Below are 19,993 nucleotides of genomic sequence, written 5' to 3' on the forward strand. Positions count from 1 at the left end.
GCAGGAGCCCTTTGAAGCCCAGATAAGCCGAAAGGGAGCGTTCCAAACGAGCCAAACCAGTTTCGGGGCCATCTCTCCCACCAGCGCCGGAGCCGCGGCTCCACACTGCACCCAGTGCTCGCCAGCCCCCTTTGCCCACCACCACCCCTGTGCTCAGCCCCACAGCCGGCCCTATAGAGAGCTGCTGGGCCACAGGCTTGGGGCTGGTGCTCATCTCTGTCTCCCCCCCCCATCCCGCAGGACCCAACAAGCCCAAATCCAGCACTCCCCCGGGGCAGGGCGAGCCACTCAGCAAACGCCTCTCCCTCTTGCTCCTCAAAAAGAGGGAAACTGCCCCAGCCCCGCTGTCATTTGGGGTTCCCCTGCCCTACCAAAGCTGACATCGGAGAGGCTCAGTGTCCCCAGCAGGGTGAGCGGTGACAGCGCTGGTAGCAGCAGCTCCAGCGGGAGCACTGCCCGCTCTGACGGCTGGAAAAGTTGTGCCTAAGGAAAAGTGGCTTTGGGGATCATGCTGCCCACAAATTTTGGGGTCGGCGTGGCCGCCTGCCCCACCTGGGACTTCTCAGCCCTGAGGCCACCTCCTGGTGCAGCAGGCAGAGCCCTCACCCACAACAAAGCACTGAAAAAGGGCTCGAAAACGAGGGCAGCTGGGCGAGGAGTGGCATCATGGGGATAAAATCCCGCTGCCTGCCCTCTGCCCTCATCCCGCAGCAGAGCAACCCCAACAGCACATCCTGGGGTAACCTGAGGGACATTTCAGCTCCCTGGGGGTGTTCAGCCTCACTGCATCACCCCCACGAGGGGCAAGGATGCCCCACGGCCTGCTTTTAGCCCCTGCTCCCGCAGTGGGGTGAGCTCCCTGTGTGGGGCATGGGCGGGTGGAGCCCAGGTGTGGGGTGGAGGCTCCCCAATCTCCCTGCAAGCCCGGGCGTGCATCAAAGGCACCCGGCTGCCTCCTCCTCCTCCTCCCCCCTTTTTCTGCACGTTGCCACCCAAAAGAGCAGATCCTCACCCCGTACCTGGCCTCCTCCTGCTCTGCCTCGAGGTGCAGGGTGACATGGGGCTGGGAGGGAAGGAAATCCCAGCCAAGACATTGATTTTATTTTTTAAGAATTGAAAAAAAAAAAAAAAAAAAAAAAAAGAAAAAAACAACGAACAAACAAACAAACAAAAAAAAACAACAGACAGAACTTCCTGAAAACAGCTTCCTACCTCATAATTTCACAGAAATTAGCTTGGAAACATTGTTTGCTCTCCCCTGCTCCCGATACCTGCTTCGGGCTCTGCCCTTTCCCCCCCCCACAGCCCACCCTCCCGGGCCTAAGCATCGCCAGCTCGTCCTGCTTGAGGGGGTCCAGGAAGGGGCTCTGCCCCTGCCCCAGCCACCCACAGCAGTGGGGGCAAAGCCGAGCCCTCTTCTCCCCTCCAAGCCTGCCTCTGGGGATCCCGCTGGCCTTGGACCCCCACCCTGAAGGTATCTGCTCCGGCAGCCCCCCTGCAGAAGCTTGGCACTGGCATTTTTGGGGGGGATGCAGAGTGGGCACCGCCTGCGAACTTGGGTACTGCGTTTCTGGGTACCGCTTTTTTGGGTACCCTTTTCTGGGTACCTCTTTTTTTGGTACCTTTTTTTTGGGGTACCTCTTTTCTGGGGTACCTCTTTCTCACCTCCAGCATCGCCGGCGCAGCACAGCCCCAGGGCTCAGCCCGGAGGCTTCGCCCCTCCTGACAGCAGGATGCCCGTCGCCCCAGCGCTAATGAGTTAATAAATTCGTTTCTGACTAAGAAATTAGACCCTTAAGAAAAAAACCACGAGCCCGCTTTCGCCCACCCACCCCCCGTTCCCCGTATCGCCCCCCCAAAGTAACTGCGGTTCGTTGAGAGATCCTGGTGGCAGCGAGTGCCCTCCGTGCCAGCACCGGTGGCCACGGGCAGGGGTTGGGGACAGCCAGGTGGCGGTGGTGGTGGCCGACCTCTGGTGGGGCCTGGCAGCTGCAGGCCGGGCTCGGGGCGCTAGTCCTTGGGCGGCTTCTTGCTGCGGGTGTTCCACATGCCGCGCTTGGAGTGGTAGTAGTGGTAAAAGTTCCTGAGACGTAAGCGCTCCACCTCCAGCCCGCTCTGAAGGACCCTGCAGCCGGACAGAGGGACAAACGCTCAGGGAAAAGGAGGGCACGGACACAGCTGGGGGCGCCCCAAAGCCAGGTTGTGGCCTTGGGAAGCTGAACACCTCCTCGGAGGTGGCTCCAAGGTGCAGGTGACACAACCTGCCCATGGGAAGGGCACAAAGCAGAGCGGAGGCCAGCTATGCCCATAGGGGAGGGTTCAGGGGTCCCGGTGCCCCCATCCTCACCTGTCCAGGAGCTCCCAGTCCTCCCCGCCCCAACGGTCCCTGAACTCCTCCGTGTTCATCCCTCCGACGCGGTCGAAGTCTGACTTGTAGATGCCGAAGAGGCCAAAGCCATTTACCTCCCAGTAACCTGCGGGGGAGAGCAGCGGGACCCCCGCCCCGCCAAACCATCACCCTGGGGTGCTCCCTACGGCCCGCTGAGCCCCAGCCATGGGAGCACCCCCCTTTCAGCCACCCCTTTCCACCATGGGTCTGTCCCCATCACTGCCACCTCCTGCTGTGGGTGGTTCACAGGGTGACACCACAGCTTTTGGAGCACCCTTGGGCTCCAAACCCCGTCTCACCAAAGCAGACCACGCTCATCCTCTCACGTCACCCAGCACGGCTGTAACCCATGCGATCCTGGGGCACGCGGGAGGCACCGCCCAGGGGACTGCTCACCGTTGGGCTCCCGCGGGGAGCTGCCGCAGCTCAGCCTCATGACGATGGGCGCGTAGGCCAGCTTCCCCTCCACGCAGTGCTTTCGGATGCTGTCCAGGATGTTGGCAGGGAAGTGGATGTGCAGGTCGCACAGGAACACGATGCTGTGCCCGTCCTGCAGCAGGGGGACAAGACGTGGCCACAAGGCTTGTGGACAGACAGCCCCAAGCCCCCACCAGAAGCCACAAGCAAGGGGAGCTCACCTCGACCATGTCCACGCCAGCCTGGAGCCCAGCTGAGCGCTCGAAGTTGCCCATGCGCCGCAGGTACTGGTAGCTGGGGAGAGATTCCGCGGCAGTCAGTGTTGGTGGTGGAAGGGGACACAAGGGAGAGGGACTGAGAATAGCAGCGAGGATTGGCCCTGTGAGCCTCGTGAGGACCACGGTGGGACGTGGATGGGGTTGAGGGGTCTTTGGGGTAGGTTACCGGGGCAGCTTGGCATCCTGCAGGGCTTTCTCGACGTCCATGTCATCGCTGTCAAAGTCCACCAGGATGACGTTGAAGTTGGCGTCCTTTGTAGCCTCATACAGACCGGCCATGTCCGAGATGAACTGCTGGACCCAGCGCGCTTGGTTCTTCACTGCCAGGCACAGCCACAGAAGTCTCTCAGACCTCGGGATCCCAGCGCTGGAAGTCCCAAGAGCACGCCCAACCACACCAGCACCCCATCTCACGAGACCAGATAACCTCAGCATCACTAAGGACCTGGCCTCCTGAGACAGCCCTGCTCAGTGGTTGCCCAAGACCCCAGAAAACATGCTCGGCCCTACCATGGTCATGGGGATGTCCCTACACCCCTCTGCCCAACACAGCCACGGTTCATACCCTCTTGGCTGCCAGCACACCCTTGGGCCAGCCACGTCCTGCCGTCACCTACCAGGTACCACGAAGTGCACCATGATGTCCTGCTTCCAGCTGAGCTGCAGGGGCTGGCACAGGATGGGTTTGCCATACAAGACGCTCCAGGCGCTGGGCTGGGGCTCGGTGGCCCCCAGGGCCGGCCCCTCAGGGTTGGTCTCGGCACTGTCGTCCTGCTTGCCGTGGTGCAGGAGCACATAGACGTACTCGGAGAGCCGCACCGTGCGCTGGCCCCGCTCCGCCAGCTCCAGCTCCAGCAGGTAGCGGTTCCCTCGGGCCGTGTCCCGGCGCTTCTCCACGTTGACGATCCGCAGAAGGGTGTAGATGCTGCAGGGAGAGGAGAAGCAGCTGAAGCCACCACCTCCACGAGCTCTGCTCCCCGTGCTTGAGGGGCTGGGCTGAACCTGCTATCACCTAAACACCTTCTACAACTCTGTAACGTGTCTGTCCACGTGGGAAGCGGTGGGTATTGTTTACCTGGGCTTCAGCAACGCGTTTGATGCTGTTTCCCACAGCCTTCTACTAGACAAACTGCCAAGACACAGACTGGACAGGTGGGCTGTAAGATGGGCCAGCAGGTTGCACTCAGAGGATGCTGAGCAATGACTTTTACTCAGGCTAAAGAACCCGAGCGAAGTCTGGAGGAGTTGGGTCTGTTCACCCTGGGGGGACCTCATCACAATATTCCTGTTCTTAAAGGGCAGCTACAAGGAGGACCAAGGCTCTCTCTTCCCTAGGAGCCACATCAAGACAAGGTACAGCAGGCACAAGCCGCACCAGGAGAGGTTCTGTCTTGATATAAGCCAATTTAAACCAATTTTTTTTTTTTTTTTTTTTTTTTTAAACAGTGAGAACAACCACTCACTGGAACAACATGCCCAGGAACACGGTAGCATCCCCACCACCGGAGGTTTTCAAGATGTGACTAGAAAGGGTGTCAGGCAATCTCATCTAGTCTCCTTTTTCCCTCCCCAGAGGTTGGGCCCGATGATCTTCCAAGGTCCCTTCCAACCTCCATGACTCTAACCCAACGTTGGGATCCCCCAAGTCCCAAAAAGCCAAAGGGGGCAAAAAGGCAGGTCCCCACACCTCCCTCCTGCCCCCTGCTGCCTCCCTACCCGCCATTCTTCTCGTTGAGCTTCTCCATGTACTGGGCCACCACGTCGACCACCTCGCTCTCGCTCAGCTGCAGGTTGCCCGAGACATTGCAGCGCAGGTCGTTCCAGTCGGATCTCAGGAGCTCGAAGTCCACCGAGCTGACGCTGAACGTCCTCTGCCAGTTGATGGAGTCCTCCAGCCAGCTCTGCGGCAGCTCTGCCGTCTCGTAGCTGTAGTCCGAAACCTCCTCCTCTTCCTCCTCCTCCTGGCCCTTTCCCTCCTGCTGGGACGCCGTCAGCTCCGACATCTTCAGAAAGGATGTCACCCTCGTCCCCACCTCGGAGGAGTTGTAATCGGTGGTGGCAGCCACCCTGCCCAGGGCAGCAGTCGTGTCCTCGTGGGTCTCCCGGCTGAAGATCCCCTCGGCCCCCAGTTCTTCCCATTTGTTCACCCGCTCCCACCTCCTGCTTCCCATCCACGTGCTCTTCCTCCTGGCCGCGTCTCTTTCTTTGGAGATGTTGCTCAAGAGCCAAGGGGTCCGGTGGCCGGGAACAGCTCGGAGCTTGCTGGAGGTGATGGGATGCCTCTGAGGGGTCCTGGAGCGAAGGTGCACTTTCTTCAGAGGCTTTGGGTACAGGAAGATGCTGGGGAAGGCAGGCTCCTGGGCAGGGGTTTTGCGCTTGCCCATCTGCAGCCTGGTCACGTACACCTTCTCCTGGGTTTTCTGTTTTTTTTTGTCCTTCTTGGGTGCCACGGGCTTGTTGGGACCTGGTGTTTTGGCTCTGCCACCAAAGATGGGAACAGAGAAGTGGGGTTGGAGGCTCAGGGTCCCAGCATGCTTGGAGGATGCCAGCAGCCCTAGTTCATCTTCCTTGCCCTCACTGGGCTCCTGGGGTAGCCACTGGAGCATCCTCCCGTTGACTCGCTCCTGCATGGGTCCTGTAGCCCCATAGCCATGGGGACCCTCGAGGGTGGCTGCAGGGCTAGGGGTAGCCAGGGGCACGCTCCACCTTCCCATGCCCGCCTCATCCTGCGCCTGGTCCTGTTTGCGGCGAAAGCTGTAGTACTCCAGCTCGTCCCCATAATCCCTGGTGATCGGCAGGATCTCCTTCTTTTTGGCTCTGGTTACCAGCTCGAGGTTTTTCTTGGCTTCAGGAGGTGGGTCGGTAGGCTCAGGGCTGTCTGCTCCATCCTCCTCCTCCTCATCGTCCTCAAGAAAATCTAGGGAGCAAAGCCAGAGGTAAATACCCGGAGGGTTCAGGCCATTCTGCAGCACGATGGCTCAAGACAAGCAGGCAAAGCTCGTCTCCCTAAGGAGGATAAACCTGAAAACTGCCCCGAGGTGAGGGAGACTGAGGTGGCAGGTGCTGAGTGATACACGCCAAGAACAGGGGTGAGAGACTCTGCTAATTAACCCCTCCAAACCTCGGCTAATTAACCCCTCCGAATCCTGGCACTACTCCCATTTCACCTGGGAACAAACCGAGCCTGCACCAAGAGCAAGGCAGGCTCTGAAAAAAAAAAAAATTAATTCCCCCCAGGAATCCCTGCCTGCACGGGCATCCCCAAAGTCCACACTGGTCCCAGCTCGGGGAGATCAAGCCAATGCTGAATCAAGCCCAGGTGATGCTAATAACAGAAGAGAAGAGGTAGAGCAATCGGATAATTAAATAGTGGGCTTGTGGGACAAGAGGGGGAAAAACCACGCCGGTCTCCTCTTACAGATGCTGCAGCCACAGCTGCTTTCAGCCGGGGAGATGTGGCTTCAAAAAGCAGGGAGGGTGAGCCCCTGAGCCCCCAGCAGCAGCACATCACCGGAGGCATCCCGATATGCTGCCTCTCGCAGCGGGTGGGCTGGTGGGTCAGGATGCCAGGTCCTCAGCCCCGTGCCAAGCTGCTGAGAGATGCCCGAAAGCTGCCAGCGGGCGGGCATGACTCACTGTCTGGGCTGAGGAAGAGAAACGCTCGCTGGCGTGGGTCCTCCTCTTCCTCATCCATCTTCATGTACTTATAAAAACCAAACCTGGGAGACGGAGATGAAAGATGAGGTCCTGCAGATAAGGGAGGGGTGCTCGCGGGCGGGCGGGTGCGTGCTGCCTCGCACACACACATACGGGTGCACGGGGGAACGTCCCCAACCACAGCCCAGCTCTGGGATGGGAGCTGGGACCCCAAACCCAGCCCAGGAGCCCACGAGATGGGGTAGGAGCCAGCCTGGAGGTGGCTTTTTGCTGGGGACAAGGTTTGGGGTCGCGGCCCGACACTTACTTCTCCAGGTAGAGCGGGGACTCCCGATAGAAGCACTTGTTCTCGGTCTCCATGTGAGTGAGGCGCGTGAAGTCGTTGGGGTACACGAAGGAGAGGTAGACCTGGGGAGCCGAGCACACGGCCGTCACCCCTGCGCAGGGTGGGCTCACTCTGAGGACGTGGGGGACGGGTGGGGGGCACCCCAACAGCCAGGAGACCTCAGCTCCAGCCCAGCACCACAAACACACCGTGGGGTGCTCATTTCGGGCCCCCTCGGGTCAAGAGGGGGAAGCTCAGCCTGACCCTCCCAATGGGGACAGCTCCTGGAGTTTAACCAGGTGGACACAGCCCTGCCAAGCCAAACCTCGAAACGAGGGCAGGAGCTTTGGCAGGTGTCCTGTGGGAGCGTGACCCCATTCCTCCCGCAGGTGTCGGGGAGAGACACTTACGAATTGCAGGCCCTGGTAGCGGGCGATGGGGAAGTCCTTCACCACGTAGGTGGGGCTGTAGGCACAGGGCACCAGCACGTTCTCCACTCGGGACGGCTCTATCGCAGGGGCTGAAGAGAGGCAGCTGCAGCTCAGCCCCCAGCCTGTGCTCTTCCACCCCTGCAGCCCCCTCCCACGTTACAGTTTGTAGCCCAGACCCTCCCAAATTGCCCCCTGCAGAGCTGTCCTTCACCCTCAAGACGGGCAGAAGGCAGGGAAGATGCTCTAGGTACCTGGGGCAGCCAGGTCCTGCCTTTTTCGTTGAATCACAGGATGGTTTGGGTTGGAAGGGACCTAAGAAGTCACGGAGCAGTGCACGGACCCGGTCCCAGGCACTTACTGAGGAAGAAGGTGTCCCTGGGGTCAGGCTTCAGCATGTCAGCACCATGCTCGTCCTGCTGGGCCTCCCAGAGGTAGCTCCCGCTGTGGCTGGCCAGGGACTGCGGGATGTGCTCCACGTGGTTCATCTTCAGGGACGACTCGTCTGCAGGGAGCGAGGGCAGAGCCTGAACCCTGTGGACACCCACTGCAGGGCTCGCCCTCCAGCCAGCCTCCGAGCACCATCTCGCCTTCCCTAAGGAGCTGGGAGCATCCTCCAAGGTGGCACATCCCAGCCTCTGCCCTCATCCCACCTGGAGGGCTCAGGGGATTGGGGATTCCCCCTTCTGTCCCCATTTGTTCATCCAGGACACAGTGTGGGAGAGGGGAGCCCTGGGGACCCCCCTGTGACTGTGGGGGGAACCCGGCTGAGTGGGGAACCCCACTGCTCAGCACCGGTTCCTGTGTCCCCCCCCTCACCCAGCAGGGACACAAGGTTTGTGCCCCCAAAAGGAAACACACACACACGTGCTCTGCGACCCCAAACTGATGGTGGTCCTCCCTGGGAACAGCACATCCTACCGATTCCCAGCTCCTGCAGAGCTGAGGAGCCTGCACCAGCGCAAACCCAGCTCCTTCAGCCCTCTCCCAGGCTTGCAGACCCTGTGACTAATCAGCCTGATAATTACTGACGTCAGCTAATGACACGAAGGGACAGGGTACGGCTGATCTCAGCCGGGAGCCCCAGCTCTGATTACAGCATCGCTCGCCACAAACACCAGGGATGGCAGCACTCGGAGGCTTCAGCTCCCAAGGACACGGGAATTAAGCCACCAGCGCTGTTCCCCTTCAAGCTGCAGGTAAACACACAGCGAGCTTGTTTGTGCCCTTTCTTCTATTTAAGGCTTCATGCGACACGTTGTCCTTGGCTGTTAAGCAGCCCCCAGAGCGCCCAAGGGGAGGTCACCGTGCTCTGGCCACCTCGGTCCCACGCAGAGCCACCTGTCTCTAGCACCCAAGGGTGCCCGGCGAGGCAACAGGCAGGTCCCAAAGCCAGCAGAACCAAAACCGCTGCTTTTTGCTGGGAAGTGTGGGGAGACGTGGGACACATTGCCTCGGATCAACAGACCCAGGGCTCCCCATACAGCAAACCAAGGTCGGGCTGCAGCCCCTGGAAAAGGCTGGAGCAAAGGAAAGGGAAAATCTTTTGGAGGAACCCCAAGGAGAGGCACCTCCCGTGTGGCTTGGCTTTTCCCTGGGATGCTGCTGGGCTCCAAAGGGAGCTCGGAGGCAGGAGGGTGCCAACACTGATGGATAGTGGCTGGGGGGGATTTATTTCAGCCTCATCCATCTCCTGGGCACTGGCATCAGCGGCTCAGCCCCCTCCATCCCTCTTCTCCCTGCTGATCCCCGTGCGCTGCCCATCCTGTGGCCTCATCAAAAACCTTCGAGGGCATGTTTGATGACCAGCTCTTAAGCACGGTGAGTGCAGGACCCATCTATCAAGAGCTTTCTTGCTGCCAGGCCGGGGAAGGGGCAGGAAGCAGAAGATCGATAGATTTAATTAACCCCCCTGCCATCCATCCCCACCCAGACGACAGCTCCTCATAACTCAGGGCCGGGCCGAGGAGCCAAGCTGCTCACCGAGGAACCAGATCTCTTTAGGAGGGTGGAGGCTGAAGTGCAGCAGCCACGGGAGCTGCGTTTCCATGGCGTGTCACCTCCAACATCCTGTTTTTGGGAGGGCCGCAGAGCAGTGGGGTGCCCGGGGAGGTCCCGGGTGGTCCTTACCTGTGTACAGAGAGATGTAGGAGGAGTCGATCACCTCAAACTTCAAGCTGGGAAGGAAAACTCGCCACTAGGAAAAGAAGGACAGGAAGGATCAGTGGGAGGATGGGTCTTCATCCACCCTCAGCTCCCGGGAATTCTTCTGCATTGTTCCCAGCCCCAACGCTGCAGGGGTGGAAGGAGAGGTAGGGCTGACCCTACGCAGGTCCAGACCTATCTCCTGCCTTAACCCAAGGTGGTCTGGGCTTATTCCTTGGGTGGCTGGGAAGAACGAGGCTCCCAGAGGTGGGACAGAGCATCTCATGCTACCTCCTGGCTGGGACTGCCACATATCCCAGTTATTTGTGGTCCTTCCAGGCCAGGCAGGACACATCCAGCTCTGCTTCAGCAGCAGCCTATTTACTAGCATCAACATCACAGGGGCAGCACAAACGTGGGCAGTGCCTTGGCAGGGCAGGGACAACGTCAAGGATCAAGACCGTGACCAAAGCCCTAAAATACCCCGAGCCCCAAAAGCACATCCTCCTTCCTCTGTCTCTCCCCAGGGCTGCGAAACGCCAGTGGTGAGGACCACAACCCACACCAGTCACCACAGGAAACCAGCACAGACCAAAGCGGGTCACAAAGCAACCCACTGCAAATTCCTGCTGCTTTCTTCACAACTCGTTTCAGCGCAGCTTAAGCTGATTTGGGGCATGTTGAGTGTGCATTGACTTACGAGGGTCTTCCCAGCTGCCTGCACCGATGTGACTACATGTTAAAAGCATGCCTTCAGATGGATTCGAGCCTTCGTCCAGACAAGCCTTTAAGTTCCCCCAGGGAGAGATGCATTAGGGTCCTTTTTTGTTGTTGTTTCTTTGCAACCATCTGCGAGGCTTCCCTCCCTCCAGCAAAAAAATGCCTTCCCCACACCCCCCCCCATTTGTTTTTCACATCAGAAATCCAGATCTTATCAGTGCTAGATGCACTGGGACCGGAGCCCTCAGAGGGTGAGGTTGAGAGGTGGGGAGGAGAGAGGCGAGGAAGGGGAGTTGTCAGCCTCTCTCTGATGCTTTGCTGGCACAAGTCTGACAGCAGTGATTAATGGCTGTTTGGGAGAAAGGAAACCTTGGCAAAAGAGCCGACATCTTCCCCTCCCAAAAAAAAAAAAGCCCGAGCTCCTGAGATGTACGCTTCAGGGCTGCGCAGGCAAGGCAGGCAAGTTCAGATTTGAAGCTCCTGGTATCTCCAAAAGGAGGGGGGAGGAAGAAAAAAGGGACCCAAAGTAACAAGGGGGGCTGACAGCTCGAGGTGACAGTCAGACAGTCCTGGATCAGACCTGTGGCTGTCCCGATCTTACCCACGGTCTGGGCTCCCCCAAAAAGGGACCTTTCCTCCTTTTCCAGCCCAATTCTCTTCTGCACAGAGCAAGAGGGAAGGGGAGGGGATGGGACTGGCTGTGCAGCGCTGGTGTCTGACCACCACTGCAGCCCAGAGCAGAGTCACTCTGTTAGAATCCATTACAGGAGGTCCAAGGGCACAAATGAGGGATGACGGGGTCTTTAGGTCCCTAAAGGCCGTCGACATGCAGGGATCGGACAAGCTGGGAGAAAAGCGTGTGTAGGAACAGCCCAGGTGAGCAAGTCCCAGCTCTGCTCCAAACCAAGGGGAAATCCTGGCTTTGCTTCGGGGTAAAGCACTTGAAGGCACACCAGGAAAAGCCCCGTTAATGGCTTTGACGACGCGATGAAATGAAGCTGGGAGGAGGAGCACAGGGAGCATTTACTCACCCCAACCTCCACGTGGTCCGAACCTCGGTCATCTTGCTTATGGAGCAGCTCGAAGTAGTAGCGTCTGGATGACATGAGGCTGCATAACAGGAGAAAAGGCTGTTTAGGAAATACGCCTGCTACTGCTTCCAGCACGACGAGGAGCCCCTGGACCCTCAGGGCCAGAGGAGCTCTCTGGAAACTGCCTCTGCCTTGCTCACGTGTGGCTAAACTTCTTGGGGTGGGGAGAAAGGCACCGCGAGTGGGATACCTGCTGCCCAACTCGACTGTGGAGAAGCTTTATAAGAATTGCTAGTCCCCACCTCGTAGAGCCCAACACATCTGAGCCCCAAGCTAGTGGTGTTTTTTTGGGGGAAGGGCTTTTTTTTTGGAGGAAGAGCTGGTCAGGGTCAGGGCGCAGCTTACCGCAGAGGCTTGGAGACCTGCGAGCTGAACTTGGTGAACTCCCCCGGGGCCGTCCACTCAGTGCCCAGCTGGAGGAAGGAAAAAAGAGCATGTGAGAACCGCTGGGCCAAGCAGGCATGAGCCCAAATTCAGACAGGCAGCAAGGAGCAATCCTGAGGTGGAGAAGAAGCCAGGCTGAGATGGCCTGGCACTTCCCAGGAGGACGAAGCAGCAGCAGAAGCTGCCTCTGGCAAAGTCACCCACGGACTCTGCTTGCTCCTTTTAAGAGCTGCTGCAGCATAGGGACTCATCGAAGGGAGATTTTGTGGCAGGGACAGTCCTATGGGTTTGAGACACTGTTAGCTAAGTACTGGGGATCCCCACAGCGCAGTGGGGCAGGACATTAGCATGCTGGAAACGAGAGGCACCCCAAGGGAGGAGCTGCCCTCAGCAGGAGCTCAAGGACGACGGTGCGTACCTTGCCCACAAACGCAGCCAGCCGGGAGTTGGACGGGCTCTCGTCAGAGCTGAGCCAGAACTCCGAGTTGTCATCTGATGCCACGGAAAACTGGAAATCCCCTGGGGAGAGCAGAGGAGAAGGTCACCACGGAGGGATACAGCAGTCCTGGCGGGCTGGGATGGGTGCTTGAAGGTGACAGCTTCTACCTTGTGACCCAGGAAAACAGAGGGATGGAAGGGCAGAGGCGACAGGCTGGCCCAGACCCCACGCTGTGCTCTCCTGGGTGGGATCAGGGCTTTGTCTCCATTCAAAACAACCATGGAAAAGGGTCTTTGCCTCAAAGGGGCAAGCCAGGGGATTTGGGACTCCCTTCTGTCCTCATATGGTCCAAGAAGGGGGGAGGAGGCAGCTTCTCCTCATCGCAGCAGGGGGAGAAGAGGCCGAGCTCCATCACTCACCATCCTTGAAGGGGTGGATGTAGCCAAAAATCCTCAGCCCGTAGTTCTTCCACTTGGGCGACACGGCCAGCTTCTTCACTGTGGTGCGGGTCTGGGGACGCGAAAACACCCACGGTTCATGCCTTGCACCACCACCACCCGCCCCTTGTCCTCCTGGGGTCTCATACCCCTAAAACCAGAGGGGACACAGCAGTCCCATCACCACCCAGATCCCTCCAACTCAGATCTGGAGCTCGGCTGGCTCCAACGGGAACGACCTGCCTGAACAGGACCCAAAACCTGAAGGCTAAGGTCTCAGGGAAGGGCCAAGCTCACAGCAAGGGGAGATGAAGCAGCACCCAGAGAGGGGCGAGCAACTCCCCTCTCCCACACACCTCCTTTGGGTCTGGGACTCACGTGGGGAAAGAGCGGAAAGTGGAGGTTCTTCCTCAGGTGCCTCACGGCTCCTCCGCACCAGTCTTCGAAGACGTGCAGGTTTGCCTTCCCTTTGTACTGCGGGAGGAGAGTGCCGGGGAAGAGGGGGAGAGGTAACAGGACAGTGTCAGGGAAGGCTGAAATGTGGACACCCACGGCCCATCACCCACGCTAACAACCAAGAGAAAGGCTGATCCCCAGCCCTGTGCCAGCCCCACAGTCACAGCACCCAACCCCAGCAGATAATCCTCCTCCTGCTGCTCTGACAGCATCCTTTGGCTCACCAGCAGGCTCATACAAGGGCTGATTCCCTTATGGGTATGACAGCAAAAGCTCAGCTCCATCATCACCCATCCCCATTGGCACCAGAAGGCTGGGTGGAGGGAACCACGCGATGCTCCCACGTCCCTGGACGGCAGGGTTGTGGCTGTGATCCCCCTCCACCATCACCTCCTGCCTGCATACCTGTTCATCCCAGGGCAAAGCCTGCTTGGTCAGGTTGAGTTTGGGGTGCCTGGTGGCTCGGTCGGACCACGAGCCCCTGGAAAGCCAGCCATCCAAATCCTGTGCGTCCTGCCAAGGAAGCAGGAGAGGGAGGTGAGAGGCGCAGGGCATCGGGGCCAGCCCGCTGCAGGAGGAGGCCCCCCTACACGTAAACGTCTCATTTGGGATGTCAAGCGTTTCCAAACCAAGGGGAAAGCTTTCCAGGATAAATGCAAAGGAAAGCAGAGCACCCCAGCACAGAAAAATATTGGCGAGGTGTCCCAGGGAGCAGGGCTTCAAAAATGTTCCAGCTAAACTCATTTCCCATCCTCTGTCGAAAGTGCTCCTGCTCCTAAACAGCACGCCTTCTGTGCATCCAAAACACTTGGCCGGTCCTACAGGCTCCTGGAAAGGGAGCATTTGGGGCTTTGTTTCCAAAAGAGCAGAAGCCTGGGCAATAATGCAACCAGTGCATCTGTGCCTCCCTGCTCCCCTCTTCCTTTAAGGGGGATTAGGTTAATCCCATCACTCGCGCCTCATAATTTAGAAGGGATTAGGGGAACAGTCGCTTGCCGAAAAAGTGGCACAGAAGAGCCGTGTGCTTTCGGAGCTTCCCCTGCACTAACACTGGCAGAGGCCAGAGCAAGCAGATGAGCTCAAGATAAGGAAGGACGGGAAGGGATGAGCAACACGGGGCCAAAACGTCACCCTTCAGCCCCAGTGCCCTCCGAGCAGGGACACGCTGTGTGGGCACTGAGGCTGCCTGACCCCAGAGGGCTCCCATTTCCCCATGGACTTGGATGGGGAAGGAAAGACAGTGCTGCCCCCCCAAAATAGGAGCCAAGTGTCCCCAAAACCAGCAGTAAGAACCGCAGTGCCAGCAAAGCCCAGCCCGTTAAGATGCGCAGCGCCAAGGAAATAATTAGCAAAGTTTGCCTAAATGAGCTCATTACCGTCCCGGAGGAGGGGAGCGATGCCCTTGGAAGGCATTATTAGGGAGGAGGCGTAATCGTGCTCCCTGGGAAAGCCAGGATGCAATTACAGAGCAGCCTCACCAGAACAGCCCAGCATTGGGGCCAGGGTGTCCTGCACATGGGAACAGGGAAAACAGCAAAAATTAAAAAAAAAGACCAAAACTAAAGTATCGGTGGTGCCAACAGCAAGATCCACTCTGATGCCTGGCACACGCTTGGAGCGCAGTGGGAGTAAAGTTTCCCATCTTTGCTTTTAAGCTGCAGCTGTTGCTCTGGATTCAGGGAGCCTCTTCGATGCCTCTCCAGGCATCCAACCTGCTCCGAAGCATCTTTGGCACGCAGCGAAGGGCTGCTCTTTTGGTAAGCAATGGGGCTTGCTGTCCCCATCCCGAGAGCCACAACAGGACCTGGGGCTAAGGAACAGGGAAAATAAGGAGGGGACAGCCCACGTGGCTCCACTAAGGGCAGATCGTGCCTGACAAAGCTGGTGGCCTCTCCATCTTCGGAGCCCCCTGCTCTGCTTGGCCAGGTGCTGAGCCAGGGACTCGGGCCGGGGATCTCGGCCGGTCCCACCCCACCCCAGACACGTTACGGCTCCCGTTGTCACCTGCTCCTCCTCGCGGCTCTCGCTGGAGTCCTCGGCCTTCCCTCGACGTGCCGATGCCTGGGCCGACGCCGGCCGCCTGCCGGGGTCCGTCACCTCCGCCAGCCGCTCTCCATCTGCAACACCAACAGGGAACCGGTGACACCACGGCCACCCCCTCATCACAGGTCCCGCTGGCATCCCTCACCCTGACAGGCTGTGGGTGCCCCATCCCTGGAGGTGTTCAACAACCGCTTGGACGAGGCCCTGGGCAGCCTGATCTAGCGGCTGGCATCCCTCTGCCCATGGCAGGGGGTTGGAACTGGGTGATCTTTGAGGTCCCTTCCACCCAGCGCCATCCTACGACCCCCCCACCACAAGATGTTCCTGGGCTTTCCTGAAGCCACCTCCTGGCCCTGGGACAGGGATGGACGGGGTGACAGTGAGGCGGGTTCTGGCTGCAGTTCCCTTTGTGGCATTCGCGTCCTAAGCAGCTTGCGGTGGCTCACCAGCATCAGGTTTAATTACTCCTCTCACATCCCTTTGACGTAAGAGATGGGATAAGCTCCCGCGGGACCTCGGCTGCCTGTCCAGCTACGGGGACAGCGCTGAGCTCTGCCGTGAATTAAACTCGATCCAAGCATGGCGTGGAAAATAAAAGCGCAGAACATCCTGAGGTGGGAGGTACCCACGAGGATCACCAAGGCCAAATCCTGACTCCACACAAGGCAACCAAAGAGCCAAGCCATCTAGGAGCATTGCCCAAACGCTTCTTGAACACCGGCATGCCTGGGGCCATAACCACGTCCATGGGCAGCCTGTTCTGGTGCTTTCTCAGTGAAGATCCTTTTCCTAATACCCACTAGAAACCTCCTCTGATGTATCTTCAAGCAATCCCCTCGCATCCCACCACCAGAGAAAAGAGGTCAGCACCCCCTCTGCGCTCCCCACCATGGGGACACGGCGGGCAGCCAGGGGGTCTCCTCCTCTTCTCCAAGCTGAACCAAACAAGCATCCTCAGCTGCTCCTCCTAAGCCGTGCCCTCTGGGCTTTTCACCACCTTTGCTGCCCTCCTTTGGGCACACTAATATTTTCATACCCTTCTCACGTTGTGGAGCCCAAAACGTCACGCAGCCTATGCGTGCAGCCCAGGTGGGATGCTCCCATCTACCCAGCTCTCTCCGTAGGGCCTCCCTACCCTCAAGGGAACCAACAGCTCTTCTTAATTTAGCATCATCTGCAAACTTACTTAGTTTAGGGCTCAACCCACGTCCCAGCGCTCTGATGTAACCGGAGAGAAACCAGCCCAGCCTGCCCCATGGGCTGTGCATGGGACAAGGACAGGCCCCAGCCCTCCTCCCGCAGGTCCCCAGCTCTCCCGGGGCATCCCACACCTCTGAGCTCACCACGCTGACCCCCTTTCCCCCCCAAAAAAAAATCTCTCCCAATATATCTTCCTGCCTGCCAACACCAAGCTAAAGGGAAAGAAGGGATCCTACACCCACCGAGGGAGCTCGGGGACCCACTGCAGATGGCTTCGTTACCGGGTGCTGCGATAATTAGCGCCAGCCTACAGGCTCCCCTCTGCAGCTTGCACTGATCTTCCTCGGCTGCTAGGGAGGGTTCGCATTAAAACGCCCTCGCTTCGCAGTGTGAAAATAATCTGCTTCCCCCAAAATAACAGAGCAGACTTGAAAACTGCATTAGCTATCTCTGGGAGGGGCGGCAAACCCCCTTCGCTCACCACAACAGATGGATGCCTGCAAAACTTTTAAACAAGCACGGAGGACCCCAAAACCAGCACGGCAGCCCCCCGATGTCCACAGCGGGGTTCCCCCTTACCAACCACCCCGCACCCTGGTGAGAAACCCCCTCGGGGAGCCCAAAATGCCACGAGCAGCGACGGGTCCCCACAGACAGCAGGAGGAGTGGGGTGTCCTCCACATTTCGGTGCCCCCCACTCTCCATCCCCTCATCTGGCAGCCCCGGGGGGCTCGTCCCTACCCGAGTCCATTAGCATTCAGGCGGCCGCGCAGCCCATGTCTCCTTGGAGATGGCGGCACAAATCCCGTCCCCAGCGCAGCGCGGGAACAGGAAATTAAGCTCTAAAGCCCCCTTATTCTGCTCTCAGCCATTATTCAGCCCTGGCAGCTTCAGCTTTCTCCTGGCAGCTCCCTGCCTCCCTCCCACGTCTTCAGATACGCATCGCTCCTCCTGCGACCCCACCGAGGCCAAGATGGGGAGCGTCGCGGGGGGGAAAGCGAGCAGGTCCAGCTCTGCAGACCCTCCCCATTCCCATACACCCTCTCTGGGATGACCTGAGCCAGCTGCAGGACACGGAGGCATGAGGCTGTGCCCTTGTGTTCGCTGCATGGATGCTGCCCCAAGTTTGGGGTCTGGTATACGAGGTACTGGGGAAATTGGAGCGAGGTTAGCAGAAACGCACGCAGAGAAAGAGGAGTCACCACACGGAGGCAGGCACCTGCCTCTACCCCACGCAAAGCAGAGTCTGAGATGCAAAAATTCAATTTTGGCCATGCAAAACCAGCCAGGGTGAGGTCGGTCCCCGAGCACACCATCGTCACCTCCCCCAGCAAGACAGCCGTGGAGCAGGAGGTGCCGCTGCTCCTACATCCCCCAGCCTTACGGTCCTCTATGGGAACACCATGGCAAGAGATGCTCTTGCCAATGAATTCACTCATATCCCAGCCCTGCCACTACAAATTCATTAGGGCAGGGTTAATTGCGCCTGCAAGCTTTCGGCAAAACCCTCTCTTCTCAGCAGGGATAGGGAAGCAAGCGTGTGCTCAGAGAGGTGGCCACATCCCAGGAGGAGGAAAAGCGCCAGCAAAGCCTTGGAAAAAGGTTTCTGCGACAGTGTTTGTTCTTCTGCAATTCAAATATGGGGTAGGAAAGTCAAGGACAGGCTTTGGCCCAAAAAATAAGTGCTAATCAGCCTGGCTGCTGCATGTGGGAACTGAAAATGAGCACCCCCCCTTGAGAAAGGGAGGGAAAGGCCAGCATCTCGTACCAGCCAGCAGCAGGTTGGGAAGGAAAAGGCTGCCCGAGATGGAGCCCGTCAGCACGGGAGCGAAGGTCTGTCCCTGGGGGACGAGCCAGACCTCTGGTTTTCCACGACGGCAGCCACACGAACCCGCTCCGTGCCGCTCCGGCCAGCCGGGACCGCGGCGCACAGAGGCCCTTTCAAGCTGCCAATTCCTGCCTTCCTCTTCCCCTCCTGCTCCGCCGGCGGCACGCGGCTGGCTCGCCCCGAACACAGCCCCTTTCTTTGGGCAGGCTCCGGAGCTGGGATTTCTCCTGCTGCCTTGGTTCGAGGCCAACCCTGCCAGCTCAGGGGGAGATGCCCCTCGGTGATGCTTTCTCCCTAATCGTTCCCAAGGCGGTGCTGAGAGCTCGCTCTGCTCTTGCCCACCCAGAGGAGTCTCCAGGGATAAAGGCAAAGCCAGCGAGCCCAGCTGCCCGTCCCCAAATCCAGCAAACCAAGCTCACCATCCCACCCCCTCCAGCTCTTTCCGTGTCCCTTGCATGGATGCGAGATGCTACAAGAGGGCTCGCAACCAGACACACGCCACCCCACTGGATGTAAAATCAGGGATGGATGTAAAACCCTCCCCACCTCTCCTCCAGCCCCAGCCAGGCTCGTGCAAGCCGTCTCCCTCCTCCCCGCTGTCATTATCAGCATCCCCAGGCAACGCCAAGAAAGAATAGAAGAGCAGCCCTCGCCTCCAAAGCAGAGGGTGCTGGAAGCCCGGCCCCAAAGAGGGGACAAAGGCACTGGCGAGCCTCATTGTTCGGCTCCTGGCCCCACTCCACAGCAAAGCCCAGAGGCCACAGCGAGGATAAAAGGCATAAAAGGCTCCTAGGAGATGCTGCTGTTCGGGGAGGAGCATCCCCTCCTCTCCTCTCCCTTCCCCTAAGCAAACCCCAACTGGGTGCTGCCAGCAAGACGAAAAGCGATGCACCCCAGTGCCAAATTTCCAAGCACATCAACCAGGTGGGATGTGGGACACAAATGGGTGATTTGCCATCACGTTCCCCCCGAGCCTTTGCCTGGTTGCTCCTCTCGCTGCTCATCCCCTCCTAGCAAGGTGCTGGTGAAGATACAGGTGAGGTGCTTGGGGCCAGGGAGAGCTGGAAATGAGGACAGTCAAGCATAATATTGAATTTGCACCAAAGCCCCCCAAAATCTTGTGCTAAAAAACAGAACAGAATTTGTAAATGCCACCACTGAGCCTCCAGGGTTTGGTTTCCCAGACTGCACAGCACCCACAGGGGGGCACAGAGGGATTTGGGGTTTGGCTGCCCCCCAAAAAGCCAGCAGCACTAGTGGTGCAGGATGTTCCAGCTGCCCCGATGAGCAAACCACGAGCAGAGCGATGCAAACGGGGATGGAGAGATGTTGCTGGGTGCTCCCAACCGAGAAATCTCCCCAGAGGCAAGCATCTGCTCTTGTCTTCCTCTTTCTGCCGAGCCGGAGATGCTAAAGCAAGCTGGATCTTACTCCAAGACAACCACCAGCAGCCCCTCCACCATCTGTCCCCGAAATATCAGCAGACCGGGCTGCACCAGTTGCAAAACCATCTCAGTGTCTTCAGAGCTGCATCCTTACAGCCCGACCCTCCTGGCGAAGAGATGCACAGAGGCAGCAGCTCAACTCACGCACAAGAAAGTGTGGAACAATCGGGATGGAGATGTAACAACCCCATCAGAGCCCAGCCCTGTGGTCTAACCAAGGCTACAGACAGAGTTTTACTGCTTACGGAAACCCAAACCCTGGGTTTGCTGCTCCTTGGCATCCCAAAGCTGCTCCCAGCACACCAGTGACG

General features: G+C 58.7%; 1 protein-coding gene across 2 annotated transcripts in view; it reads right to left on the reverse strand.

The window, feature by feature from the left end:
* Nucleotides 1-1,153: 1,153 nt before the first annotated feature.
* B4GALNT4 (beta-1,4-N-acetyl-galactosaminyltransferase 4) overlaps nt 1,154-19,993 on the reverse strand; it is a 33,143-nt gene continuing 14,303 nt past the window's right edge. For both annotated transcript variants that reach the window (XM_032187774.1, XM_032187773.1), the window contains exons 2-20: nt 15,171-15,283; nt 13,572-13,679; nt 13,089-13,184; nt 12,693-12,783; nt 12,253-12,353; nt 11,796-11,863; nt 11,391-11,469; nt 9,625-9,691; nt 7,856-7,999; nt 7,477-7,586; nt 7,049-7,149; nt 6,721-6,803; nt 4,801-6,001; nt 3,702-4,009; nt 3,251-3,404; nt 3,028-3,100; nt 2,786-2,939; nt 2,348-2,474; nt 1,154-2,125 (exon numbers count right to left, since the gene is read on the reverse strand). In XM_032187774.1, coding sequence (XP_032043665.1) covers nt 2,011-2,125; nt 2,348-2,474; nt 2,786-2,939; nt 3,028-3,100; nt 3,251-3,404; nt 3,702-4,009; nt 4,801-6,001; nt 6,721-6,803; nt 7,049-7,149; nt 7,477-7,586; nt 7,856-7,999; nt 9,625-9,691; nt 11,391-11,469; nt 11,796-11,863; nt 12,253-12,353; nt 12,693-12,783; nt 13,089-13,184; nt 13,572-13,679; nt 15,171-15,283 — 3,293 coding nt within the window. In that variant the 3' untranslated portion in view covers nt 1,154-2,010. The remainder of the gene's footprint in view (nt 2,126-2,347; nt 2,475-2,785; nt 2,940-3,027; nt 3,101-3,250; nt 3,405-3,701; nt 4,010-4,800; nt 6,002-6,720; nt 6,804-7,048; nt 7,150-7,476; nt 7,587-7,855; nt 8,000-9,624; nt 9,692-11,390; nt 11,470-11,795; nt 11,864-12,252; nt 12,354-12,692; nt 12,784-13,088; nt 13,185-13,571; nt 13,680-15,170; nt 15,284-19,993) is intronic.

The sequence above is a fragment of the Aythya fuligula genome, chromosome 5 (assembly GCF_009819795.1).
Source record: "Aythya fuligula isolate bAytFul2 chromosome 5, bAytFul2.pri, whole genome shotgun sequence".
NCBI lineage: Eukaryota > Metazoa > Chordata > Aves > Anseriformes > Anatidae > Aythya > Aythya fuligula.